Source organism: Pinus tabuliformis, chromosome 7, assembly GCF_031772625.1.
Source record: "Pinus tabuliformis cultivar Carrire ecotype Pingquan chromosome 7, CPIR1, whole genome shotgun sequence".
In the NCBI taxonomy this organism is placed as follows: Eukaryota; Viridiplantae; Streptophyta; class Pinopsida; order Pinales; family Pinaceae; genus Pinus; species Pinus tabuliformis.
The window spans coordinates 756,719,385-756,733,033 of record NC_142293.1 but is presented as its reverse complement, the minus strand read 5'-3'; the positions used below and the strand labels follow the sequence as shown (position 1 = coordinate 756,733,033).

Genomic DNA, 13,649 nt, shown 5'->3' with positions numbered 1-13,649 from the left:
TTGGGGTCTCTCAACCAGAAGGACTCAACCTGGAAGGGTCGGTTATTAGGCCTTGTTTTAAGGTCAATCTCCAGTCGAATTGGCTAATGATTTGATCCTGAGCATGGGAGAATCGAGGCTTCTATGTAGATGTATTTTTTGATCACCGCTTCTGAGACTAGAAATCAATCTAGGTGGGAGGAAATCTGATGAATACACCCCCTCTGTTTGTTCCAGGTAAAAATCCCATTAGTGGTTGGCACATCTACGAGATGTAAGTCAGTTATTTGGTCCCAAAATTTTTCCATATCCAAATCTGCTCTACAGATCCCACCTTTTTTCTTGTCTAAGGAGGTGATCATGTTGAAATCCCCTGCTACTATCCAATGTTCCTTAGGGTAGACACTTCTCAGGTTGGCTAGGTTTTGAAGAAAAACCCCTCTTTCTCTTGGAAGGTGTGGCCCATAGACCCCTGACAGCAGAACCCAGTCCCGAGATCTAATGTGGCGAACTTTTCCAGATAGTATTTTTTGAAGGCTTAGCCAGTATTCAGACCATACCTTTGTTGGATTCCATAAGATAGCCAATCCACTCACAATTCCTTGGGAATCCTAGGAAATTACCTCGTACTGGGGTTTAAATCTCTTCATAAACTCCCGAATTTTGGCCTCTGAAATCTTTGTTTCTTGAATCAGCATAATACTTGGTCTATCCTTCAAAAACATCTTCTTGCCTCTACTGTTGAGGCCTCGTATATTCTAGGATGTAATAATCATTTAGAATATTTATTGAGTTGGTTGAATATCACTAACGCCAGTATCACCCTTCCTCAGTTTACCAACATTTCACCTAACATTTGTAGTGACTCATTCAGATTATTTCATCCCCTCTTCTTTCCTCCTTTGCCCATTAGGCCTTGCTCTAGCCCTTGGGTTGATTGGGAACCTAATTGATCTAGTTGTTCAGAGGCATGCGGGCCTTGCTTGGCTTTATACTACTAGAAGGTTTATTTGTAGAGTTTCTTTTGATCTTCCGGGATGAACCTTTCATCCAGGTGCTTCCACTCATTCAATAATCATCGCATGATATGTTCCTTAGTGCTTATATCCTCCTTATGCCCATCGATTTCCATATTGGTCTGATCTGGCTCTTGGGTAGGGGATTCCTTAACCAGATCCATGTCTTGGGTCGGGGCTGCTTCTGCCTTTCTTTTGGAATGAAAGCCTCCTTTCTGAAGGGTTGGTTGGGGATCGGGATTGGGGGTTGCAATCTTAATCCCTTCCTCTTCCTCTTCCTGCAAGATCTCGTATCTGTTACTGTTCTGCATGATTTTTCCTGGTGTTGACTGGGAATGATTGGGCTGGTTCTTTTGGTTCCTCTTTCTTCTTTGGACCTCCTGGAAGCCCTCTGAATCTTCCCGTTGCTTGGATTGGTTGTTAGAGGGGGCATGTTCTTCGCTCTCATTTTGATTCAGTGGGAAATTGCGAAATAGGTGCCCATATTCGTGGCAACGACGACAATGGAAAGAGATATGCTCGTAATCAAGGGGTTGTAGCCATACCTCATCATGGTATTCAAGCTCAATGGATTCAGGTAGGGGTTCTGTGATATTCATATATACACAGATTCAGGCAAATGAAGTATACCTTCCCCATCGAGTGGTATCTGCTACCTTGATGAAGCTGCCAATCGAGTTTTTGATGCCTTCCAAAATCTCTGAATCCCAAAAATCAACAGGAAAACCAAATAGTCGGACCCATACAGGAGCTGCAAGAAATTTCTCCCAATCAAGGTTGTAGCACTCCTCCCAATGTCGAATGAAGAGGCCACCATTGTTGTAGAAATATATCAAAAACCCATTCCTTGTCTTCGAGGTTAGTGAAAATGACTGTAAAGAAACCTCAGGCTCCTAGTTTTAATTCAATGTGGCCCTTTGGCTACCATTTGTTTTGTATCCACCTCACCAGATCTTTCTCCAATGGCCAGTCTTCGATAAATTTTCATATAAGGGCATGATCTTTCATATATTTCCTGTAAGTCTCCAACTTGTTTGGGATCACAAATCTGGGTTTATTTTTTGCTCTTGGCAGGCATTGCCCTCACATGCGGGCCTGCCATTGAGCACCCAAAACTAGAGGTCCTTTCCCATTTCCTCCTAGGCTATCGTTTGTTGCACCTTGGCTACTCGACTCTCCAGCTGCAATGTTTCAATAGGAGGGGATCTATGCCTCCCCTATGATTTAGTCATGCCTTCTCTCAGCGCCATAGTTTGTATCTGGTCTGGACTCAGCAGGATAGTATTTCCATCACGGTTCAATTGTTGTGGAATTAAGGTTTCTATTTGAAACCCTAGCAGAGCACTTCAGTATTCTTCGATAATTAAATGTGAAAAACCAAAAAAACAAAAAATGCATATTTTAGTATTTTGATATTAATGAAATGAAGTGTTATTTCTATTGCATCTTCGTATTTATGGTTATATATATAATTTGTTGCGTTCCTATTTAAGTTCAAATCATTTTGAATGGAATCAAATGAGTAGGTTTTGATACAAGGGAATAATGAGGAAGTGAATAATGTAGCACAAATGATTGACCTTGGAAAAAAATGAGAATAGTATAGCACAAATGACTAACCTTGGAAAAAATAACATTCATGATTGACTGCACAAATGGCTGATCTTGGAAAAAATAACATAGATGATTGGTTCAGATCATTTTGAATGAAATCAAATGAGTAGGTTTCGATACAAGGGAATAATGAAGAGAATAATATGGCACAAATGACTAACCTTGAAAAAAATAGCATTCATGATTTATTGCACAATGACTGATCTTGGAAAAAATAACATAGATGATTGACTCCATTAACATCCCAGAACAAGATCCAACTTGCAATATCAATGGAGCTAATAAATAGAAAATCTTCAATCATTCATTTAATTTATATTTGTAAAGTAATTTATGTTTTTTTTAAATGTATACCAATATATACTTTTCTAAAATTTTATTATTAAAGTATAAAATTAGTATAGTTAATATTAAGCAGAAATTGATAATGATGCTTTAAGATATATGAACAATAATTTAGGGAAAGGATTTAGAAACAGATTTCTAGAAGCTTTGGAACATGGACATCTTTCTCCATGGAACAATGATAATGATAGATTGATTTTGAATATTAAAAATTAAGAAAAATACAAGACATTTACTTATAAACAAGTTATCTATATTAATGATTGTACGAGAAAATTAATTATAAAAAATTGTACAAAAATTTTATATCGTTAAACGTTCAAATTCTACCACCTTTACAACATTATCTTGAAAATTTTGTAATTCAAAATGGAAACAAATTACATACCTAAAGGAAGAATTTCCTTTATTAACTACACTATAGAATCAGGACAATGGTTAGATTTATGTTTTACCTGACTATCGTCAGAGACGCCGTTTCCTTTGGCTCCATAGCTATCCACATTAAAAACTGGTGCAGTAGCAGTAAAATTACCCTCTATTCGACTACCCTCATTGTTGAAGCGAAATCCCTCTTGTGTGGAAAGCACCGTATAGAGAAATATGCTGACGATGCATAATCGTGTCCAGATGCTGAAGTTTTCCAAGAGTCTGTACACCATATTCTTATCTTAGTCAGTGACAATGCAGACGTTAATAAAGAACATAAATCACAAAATTAAATAACTGGAATAGAAAATAAACTAAGTATTTTACGCCAAATTTTATGTGAATTAATTTTTAATTGAGAAATAAGAATCTTTGCTCTAAACAAAATATTGGCTCCACTGTACTCGAATAAAAAATAAACTAAGAATTTCAGGGAAAACTCTTATACTCATCGTTCAACTTTTCTGTATTCCTCCCTTCAGTTTTTATAAAAAATAAAATAAAATTCATTTCCTTTAAAAACGCCATCAAGATATCTAATTTTATATCAAATTTAGCTATTTCCACTTTAGTATTTCAATTTCTTTTTAAATATTCTTTGATTTCATATTCATTCATTAAATATTCTTAGATAATTTAACATTTATCTAGATTATATGTTTTGTGGTTCTTCATATTTATAATTTTTTTATTTATTTTATTTTATATAGTTATTTATTTAAAATTTTCGATTTACTATATGGTTAATTAGATTTATTTTTGGTTGATTTAGTAGTTTATTATTTATAATTATAATATTTTAATTTTTATCATTTTATATTAATAAAAAATTTAAATATTCAACTTACGCTTTTTCTTTCAAAAATTTAAATATTTCATCATATTTTTATAATATTAAATTTTATTTAATCTTAAACTCTTTTTCTTTATCTCTTCACTAATAATTAATATTTTTATTTTTATTATTTATTATTTTAAGTATAGATTTATATTAATTAAAAAAATATTATTTCAGATACCATAAAATTAAATTATTATTATAATTAATAATAAAACTTATTAAAAAATTTCCTTAAACATTATAGTTTATCATCCTATTACTTCTCCCAAAAAAATATTTGCTACTTTAACTATGCATGAGAAAATAAGAATAAGACATATTTAAAATTAAATGGATTTGAAAAATTGTCCTTTAAATGGTCATCTAAAGTTAAACTACTAATTAATTCCAATTTATAAATCACATTTTTAAGATTTAAATATTTAATCATTATACTTTTAATTTATTTCATCATTATAACATATTTCTACCTATCTAATTTATAATGGAAATTGAATTTAATTGATTTTTATTTTGTTTAGATATTAGAATTATTCATTAATTTGATAGTTTTCTCAGCCATCATATGTTTAGAAGAAAATATCATTTCGAAAGATATTCTCATACTCATGATAATTACTAATGGCTCAAAATTTGTTATTCTCAAAAACCTTTATTTTTAGAGTCATCTTATTCTCAAGCCTCAATTATCTAAAACAAAGGTTCAAAATTTGTTACTCTCAAAAACATTTATTTTTAGAGTCATCTCATTCTCAAGCCTCAATTATCTAAAACAAAGTAGAGTCTTTGACTCTCAATATCTAAACAAAACATAAAAGGAAAACCTTTAAAATAAACATAAAAGGAATCATACTAATTTTATTTAGGCATCAAACATATGGAAGATCCCCAATCCTCTCATTACTTCTCTGAGACTTCCAAACTGAAATTAGCAAACTTGGATAGAGAAAAAACACAAATCCTCTTGCATCAAGTAGAAGAATGGAAATAGAAGAGCCAATAGGTGTGGGTCAGTGAAGGGGACAAAAATACCAAGTTTTTTCACCGGGAGACTTCTAGGAATCGATAGAAAAACACAATCTGGCAAATCAAAAATGGCTCGGCGGAAACGCTATATAGGCAAAATGAAATCCAAAGAGAAGCTTTCATATATTTCTAATCCTCCTTGCAAGCCAAAGATACTTCTCCCTCTCTGAACTTTATGGAATTTGTTTCTTTTTTTCTACATTTGATAGATACAGAGACCTTCTCACTTCTGGAATGCCCTGTAGACAAAGAAGAAATCTTGCATACTCTTAAAGGGATGGAAAGGGCCTAGAGCCCTGGTCCAGACAGATGGACCATAGACCACAGAACTATTCATACACTTCCATGAGATAATGATCGATGAAATCACTGACTTAGTGGAGGAGTCTAGAAGACTTGGCAGGCTATCTCGGGTGGTGAATGAAACTTTTATTGCCCTAATTCCAAAATATGGAGTGCTGGAATCGTTTTCAAATTTTTTGACCGATTTCTCTCTGCAACACAATATATAATATCATTTCCAAGACAATAGCCATCCGGATTAAACCTTTTCTATCTATTTTCATTTCTCCAGAACAACTTAGCTTCCTTGAGAAGTGATAGACCCACGATGCAATAGGAATTGCACAAGAGTGCATCCATTCCATCAAAACACTAGACATTGATGCTTGCTTGATGAAGATTGACATCTCCAAAGCTTTTGATTGTGTTTATTGGGAATTCTTATGGATGATTCTAGCAAAAATTGGATTGGGAAAAATCATGTTAGATTGGATTAAGGCCTTTATCACTTCGATCAATTTTTCAATTCTGATAAATGGCAGTCTCACAGAAAGTTTTTCCGGATCGAGAGGACTTTGGTAAGGTTGTGCCCTATCTCCTCTTCTCTTCCTTTTGGTCTTTAATGGGCTGATCAGAAGCATTCTTGCAGCTAGGACAGATGGTAGATTCTTTGGATGTTGCATCTCCACAAACATTACAATTTCTCATTTAATGTTTGCAGACGACTTCTTGGCCATAGGAAAATCAAACATCAACGAATGGATGGTGTTACATGACATCCTCAATAAATTTGGCTAGGTATCAAGATTGTTCATGAATAAAGATAAGTCTGCCTTGCTATCGCTAGACCACGAAGGGGAAATATTGCTGGAAATTGCAGCGATATTTGGAGTCCATTCCATCCCCTTGGAAGGGGGTTTCACATACTTGGGCTTCACCCTAAAATCGATGAGATACAGGAACAATAGTTGGTCCTCGTTGATTGACAAGCTAGAAAGGCACCTCTTCTCTTGGTCTCACAAATGGCTCTCTTTGGGTGGAAGGCTCATCCTCATACAATCTGTTTTACAGAGAACATTGGTATATTGGATGCACATATATAAAATCCCTAAGGGAATCATTCACAAGATCAATAGAATTTTTTCTCGATTCCTTTGGGTTGCATCTCATGGACTTCGAAGGAAATTTCATCTTTTCAAGATGGATTTGATGTCTAGACCGTTGCGCTCAGTGGTTGCAGCATCGAAAACATGGAATTTTTCAATTTATCTCTTCTTCTGAAGAATCTTGGTAGGGTTGTAAATGGTGAAGGTCTCTGGATTAGGATTATCAAATCAAAATACCTCCATAATAAGGACCTAGCAGGATGGATACAAGATGGAGGTCATGTGTCAGTAAAGATCTCAGAAATTTGGAGAAGTTTTCTCATTTCAAAAAAATGGTTCCTAGCTAATTTATATTGGAACATTGGCAACGAAGCTACTACTAAAATTGGCCTTGATATCCTATCTAGTATGGATGGTCCCCACTCCCTCTCTTTTCCTCTGATTTCCTTTCTTCATGGTGTGAATATCTAGGTCCTCAAAGACATTGCAGTCTTTTCAGAAGCAGGTTCCTTCACTACCCTTTGGCTAGATGCACACTCTCTGAATATCCGAGCCCATATATCTTTAGAATGGTCTACATATATTCATAATCTACAACTCTCATGGATCTCGCTTTCACAAGTGGAGGACAAACTTACTTGGAAGGAAGGCTTCCTCAATGGGCAAATAAATGTTGAACAAGCCTATCAAATCATCTCTCTTCAACCAGATTCGATGCTAACCTTTCCATCGCTCCCCAGATCTTGGTGTTGGCAAGTTCCTCTAAAACTCAAATGTTTCTTATGGTTGGTGGCCCACAATCGAATTTTGACTTGGGACAATCTGTCCAAAAGGGGGTTCTAGGGTCCAGGATGATGCTACCTTTGCAAGGATATTGGTGAGGATGCCTCACACATCTTCCTTCGTTATCCTTTATCCAGAGCAGTGTGGCTAGAAGTGCTTTGTCTCCTTGATTCCCCTGCTATCCCTTTCTGGGATCACATCCCTAGCTGCATCCAACATTGGTTTTCCCTACACACATCACTCAGGACCCTTCTATTTTTCCTATTGTGGGGTATCTGGAGAGCCCATAATGCTCTAATATTTGACTCCTCCCAACCTTATGTTTGTAGAATCACCTCTTCAACCGTGCCATTTTTCAAAGAATTTTCACCTACGTGCTGCCCACCCTCTCCTCGTCTTGCCGCTCTTCCTTGGATCTTTGGTCCTCCTTTCCCTTTGGCTTCTTTGATGGAGCCTGTTGCTTTGGCTCTTATGGCTATGGAATTATTATATTTATGGATCCTAATCACCACTTCAGATTCTCTTGGTTCGGTGGAATGGGCTCGAACACTAGGGTCGAGCTATTGGCCTTATTTGGCTCTCTTTACTGTGCTTCCTGGCTTGGAATAAATAACATTTCCGTCTATGGAGACTCTAAAGTCATCTTCGACTGGGCCACCAACAATTATAATCTCCAGGCTCCAAACATTCTCTCATGGCAGCAACAGATCAAGAATCTATATCTCTCTTTCCTACAGGTCTCCTTCTCACACATTTATCATGAACACAACAAGGAGGCTGATATTTTGTCAAAAAACAGTGTCTTTGCATCTCCTGACTTGATACACTTTTAGGAACTCTCCTCAGACACTCTAATTCAATCGAGACAGATTGATTTCTAGTTCCTCTTCAGATTTTCAATGTTGGGCTCTCTCAAGCAGATGGCTTCTAATATTCAATATTGACAGTCTCTTTCTCTGGCAAAAGAGCAGGTTTTTGTTCTTCCTACTTTGGACGTCTAACAGTCTCTTTTGCTAGCAGTGGTGCATATTTTTAGTTTTTTTTTATGCTTTGGGCATCTTCTGATATTGATTGTGATTGTAGTTTCTCTTGATGTACACTGGGATCCATTTAGTTTTTATTTGCTACTTTGGACATCTTCTGATATTAATTGTAGTTTCTTTTGATGTATTCTGAGATCCAACGTCTCATTGTCTCTAAATTGGGGTTTCTAAACTATGCTTTGTAACCATATCTTGTTTTCATTTATAGATAATGGTGTGTTTTTCTTCTAGAAAAAAAGGTTTCTGTAAACCCAAATTAAGAAAAATTTTATGTTATTTTCCTATACAAAATTAATAATATTCATCCTCCACACTATATCATTAGTTGGAAGAAGCAATTCCAATCACCACTTAATTGTCTTAACTCTCAATCCAAGGGTATTCATAATTGAGTGAATTATTAAGTTGGTTTTATCTTAGTTCGTAGATTTGATAGTTTGCTATTTTTCAGAATTGATAGGATCAAGTTTGTCCAAGAATATTCTAAAGTGTTCTTATACATGTAGACTATAATGTGATGAATAAAATCCAGTGTAGGTATTTGCTCACTGTCCTGTTATGGAAAAATTAATTTTTCGAATTACGGAAAACTTTGGTTTTTCTAATTTGGTATCAGCCCCAAGAAATGCCATGTTATGAGAGACCTGATCTAGATTCCTAGTGTGGGCGTGTTTTTTTTGTGAAGAATGATGTGGATGGATAGACATGGTGTGTTTACTGTGTGAAGAAAGATGTGGACGGATCGGTGTGTCGAGATCTGAGTATTTTTTTTTTAGTAAAAAAAAAAAAGCATTTATATTTATATTAAGCGTGTTTACATAGAGATTCATAGATATGCTTAGAAGCAAAATGATAAAAAGGTTGTGCTGAACAGAGCACAGCTAAACTGAAGAAAACTTTGCATGGAGAGATGAAGGTTTAAATATGATAACAAAACTAACAATCTCCACCCATAGACACCAGGATGACCATTCAGGTCCATATAGATAAAAACGACCCCACCAGATAGAGAATATCAAAAAAGGTAATAGAGAAAACATACCTTTGTGAAGAGGTAGAGGTATGAGCAAAAAGGATGTAGTCTGGGGGAGACAAAAAAAACAAAATGGATTAAGTACCCAGCAAGGAAAAATCTTCAATCTGATATGTGGTTGGTCCCATTTGAATCTCCATTTTCCATACACCAGGCTGGAATGATAGCCCTTTCTTTGACAGACATCAACACAATGATTATAGGATCTGTCCACATGATTGATAGAAAAGTCGTTTCTTCTGTTCCATAATACTTTTATCCTATTCATCCACCCTGTTAACATGAAGTTCTTTATAGATAATTTCCCTGTGACATGCTCGATCATGATTTTAGAGTCACTGTAAATCTGAAGATTCTTTATATTAAGGAAGGTGCTAAAATGTAGGGGACCAGCAAGGGCCATAGCTTCAGCCTTGTTGTTTGAACCATTGCCTCCATTCTAATAAACGGAAAAATGCAGTACTCATTCATTGATATGAGAAGGCCGCAAGCACACATACCCTGTTGTGCTGCCCCATTAAAAAAAGCTCTCGGAAAAATCATATGTACCCTCCTCTGTACCTTTGAATTCTTGTTTTTATGTGGAGACATCTTGGTTGGGAGAGAGTTATGAAGGGAAATAATCTTCTCAAACACATAATTCTTATCTTCCTTCCCATATTGAAATAATAATTTATTCCTCCACTTCCAAACTGACCAAAGAAGAAGTAGAGGAATAGATCTAAATGTAGGTTTTTTAGTACTCCACCAGAACAGTGCTTCTTGCATAGATGAGTGAGACACCAACCTGGAACCAAAATAGGAAGCAAGATCATTCCATAACTGAAGAGAGAAACTACATTTTAGGAACATATGAATGTTGTTTTCTCCTTCCTCTTTGCACATTAGGCATATACCCAGGCCTGTCCAGTTTCTTTTTTGAAGATTCTCCCAAGTGAGGTTTTTATTGTGAAAAACAAGCCAGGAGAAATGGATCATTTTATAGGGAACCCCCGTTTTCCACAGAGACATCGGGAAAAATTTTAGAAAAGGAGAAGGGATTCCTTTAACTAAAATTGAGTAAATTTCCTTTACTTGAACTTCTTCCCCCTCCTTTTTCCCCTCCAGATCTGAGTTGACGTGATTGTTGTGCCATCATGCTTGTGTTGAATTTGCTGAACGCGATTGCCTGAGAGGTGTGTTGGAAATGAAGCAATGTCCTTCATCATTCTTTATAAACACGGTGTTATTACAAGAGGAACTACATTGTTTTATGGAAGTGGAACTAGGTTGAATCAGATCAGTGAATTTGTATCGTCATCAAAAACAATCGTGGATAATTGAGGTAGATATCGTGCAAGGGATTTGAATAAACCACTAGTATTAGTAGTATTACATGATAATCCTTTTTTTTCTACAAAACTAGAGATTGTAGTGCGTAACCCAATCATTGTTCTCATTGGAGGGTGTGTCTTGCTTTTACAACTGAATCTGTTGTTGCTTTTGTTAATCTTCCGTTGAGCCATGTATTGTTTAAAGTTGGAGATGTTTGTTGTGGAATAGATCCAATCTTGGCTAGCCCCATACTAGGGCATGCTAGTGGAAAGCAATGCACAACACTACATTGAAAGCTCTTGGTAAATGGTAGATATGGCACCGCTGGAAGGATTTTTGGGTTTGCAGAGGCGCATGTAGGTTTGGTGAAACCATCCTAATTCTGTTGTGTGATACGTTGTATGGAGATTGTGTGTGATACGTTATTTTTTTCGAAAAGGAAAAAAAAGCTTTCATCAAAAGCGAATGAAAGTTTAATGTCAATACATAAGTCATGATTCCAAATTGTTCAAAATCATAGAGGATTACGAGGGCAACAAACTTAGCCCTAACTATTGATGACACAGAGGATGGATCAAAATTTTAGTTGAAAAAAGAACTAACAGATCAATAAGTTAAGCTCGATGTTAAGCAGAATTATAGCATAATTTCCCAAGAACAGAGTGCAAAAGATAAATACTTAAGAATAGAAGCATCAAAGGATTATCTAGCACAAATGCAGCAGAATATCTGAGGCAAATTCCTAAAAAAGTATCAAGCTCGAGGACACAAACAATCCAAGCTTAGATAGTTTGTTGGCAACATTGTCTTGTTCACGAAAAATGTGAGTGAAAGAGATATTTTGGAAGGAAAACATCAAAAACCTGATCCTCTCTTGCCAATTGTGAAGAACCATGGTTTGAAGATAGCAATGCTCATTTGCCCTGTCAACGGCTAACTTGGAACTCCCAAAAACGGCGATCTTAGACAAGTTGAACCACTTAGCACAATGAAGGACGCCCCATAATGCCAGTAGTTTGGCCCTAGTGTTCGAGTCTGAGACACCATGAAATAATGGGAAGGGTCCAAGTGGATCACCATGCCACTGCTACAGAAATCGAAGGAGGTGGCCCTGTCAAAGAAGCAAACAAGAAAAGTAATGCATAGATCCTTGTGGGGGCGAGAAGGGCGAGTCTGGATGGAGGTAGAAGAAGATTCCTTGTAGAATGCCACTATAGATTAGCAAGTCCTAAAAGATTCTAGTTGAGTTGAGTTAATGAAAAGAGCATTGCAAGCTCGCCAAATGCCCCACAAGAGAAAGAAGGGGAGAATCCTGTGTTTCCTCTTGACAACAGGCCACTGAAGGAGGAAATTTTTTATGTTTGACCAATCCATAACATCTTTGAAGTCAAGAAGATTGAGCACTCCTAACCATACTGATTGACAGAATAGAGGCAACCAGATGCAAAAATTGCGCATAACACCGGGCAAAAATACATTGCTTGAGGTGTTATGAAATATTTTCGTAGTGCATTGTGGAAAATTTTCGTAGCACACTGAGTAATATTTTCGTAGCCCCCATGAAACCTTTGTTTTCATCTCTAGGAAGGAAGAGTGCCCCATGCTCTCTCCAAACTAGAATCTCCACCTTAGAACACACCCTTCACGCTTAGGAATGGACTCCCTTGTCACCTTTACTAATGGATATGCTTAGTGTCCAACAAAACTATGACAACATTCATAACGAGCGCTCTTTTTCCAGCACTCAAGTTACTAAGGTTTTCTTTTTTGGTTTTTTTGTTTCATGTTGTCTTCTACAGAAAATGATCTCCTCCTACTCGATTTGCACCCAACATCCACTCATGAAATTATTGAGTATGCTCAGTCAACATAACTATGTCATTGCTTGCAAAACAAAGACTCTACAAACTAATGATTTGGGTCACAATAATAAGAGCACATAACGACCACAACTTAAAAATAAAAGTTCCACCAACACATAATGCTACAGGCCTAGGGTCACATTGATTCTAGACTGAAATCAAATGTATATGCAATTTAAACATAGAGATAACCACACAGAGAAATAATACAGAGCCATGGAAAGAATATGCTACACGTTTCTTTTATTTACTTCACAGACACATGTTCCAGGCAAGAGAAGAAGCTCTCCTCCTCTTAATCGAAGCTATTTTTATGCACATCCTTGGTAATTGTTTCACTTACTCTTCACTATAATTGAGGGAAGTCGAAAATATGTAAGGAAAATGACTCTTCATTTCCTAAACTATGCAACTTATTCAAAGTTTGTATTTACATTATTTAAACTCTCACTAAAGGAGACAAAATCAACTTTTCTAGCCCAACATGTGTCCAATCCACCACAAACGTTAAGCCCCCTTCATTTTCCACCACGAACTTAGTCTAATACACTTGCATCAGACTCCCACGAAAGGGAAAAACACATGAGCTCCTGCTCATAAGGTGCTCGATAGAAAAACTTACTTCTTGTAGAGCCGCAACACTCATCCATGTAGAATCCTCATTTAGACGATCCTTCCACTTCACCAAAATCTCCATATACTCCTTTCCCTTGGTGTTCTTTGCAACCCTGGTGTCCAGAACTCTCTCAACCTTTGGATCCTCTTCCATAGGCATATGCTTTATCCAATGTTGTTGATTGATCTCCCTACTACTCCCACTTGTTGTAGTGGAACCTTTATCATCAACTTGATAGGGATACAAATCAACCACATTGAAGATAGGTGAAATAGTTAGGCTCATAGGTAGCTCCAGTTCATACGAATTTACAAAAAACTCTCTAAGGATTCGGCAAGGTCTTATTTTCTTCATTTTGAG

The 13,649-nt window shown here is 36.3% G+C and overlaps 1 protein-coding gene across 1 annotated transcript in view; it reads right to left on the bottom strand.

The window, feature by feature from the left end:
• LOC149249732 (putative polygalacturonase At1g80170) overlaps nt 1–3,616 on the bottom strand; it is a 119,491-nt gene extending 115,875 nt beyond the window's left edge. Inside the window, exon 1 of the mRNA XM_089458774.1 lies at nt 3,410–3,616. Coding sequence (XP_089314900.1) covers nt 3,410–3,616 — 207 coding nt within the window. The remainder of the gene's footprint in view (nt 1–3,409) is intronic.
• Between the last annotated feature and the right edge of the window lie 10,033 nt (nt 3,617–13,649).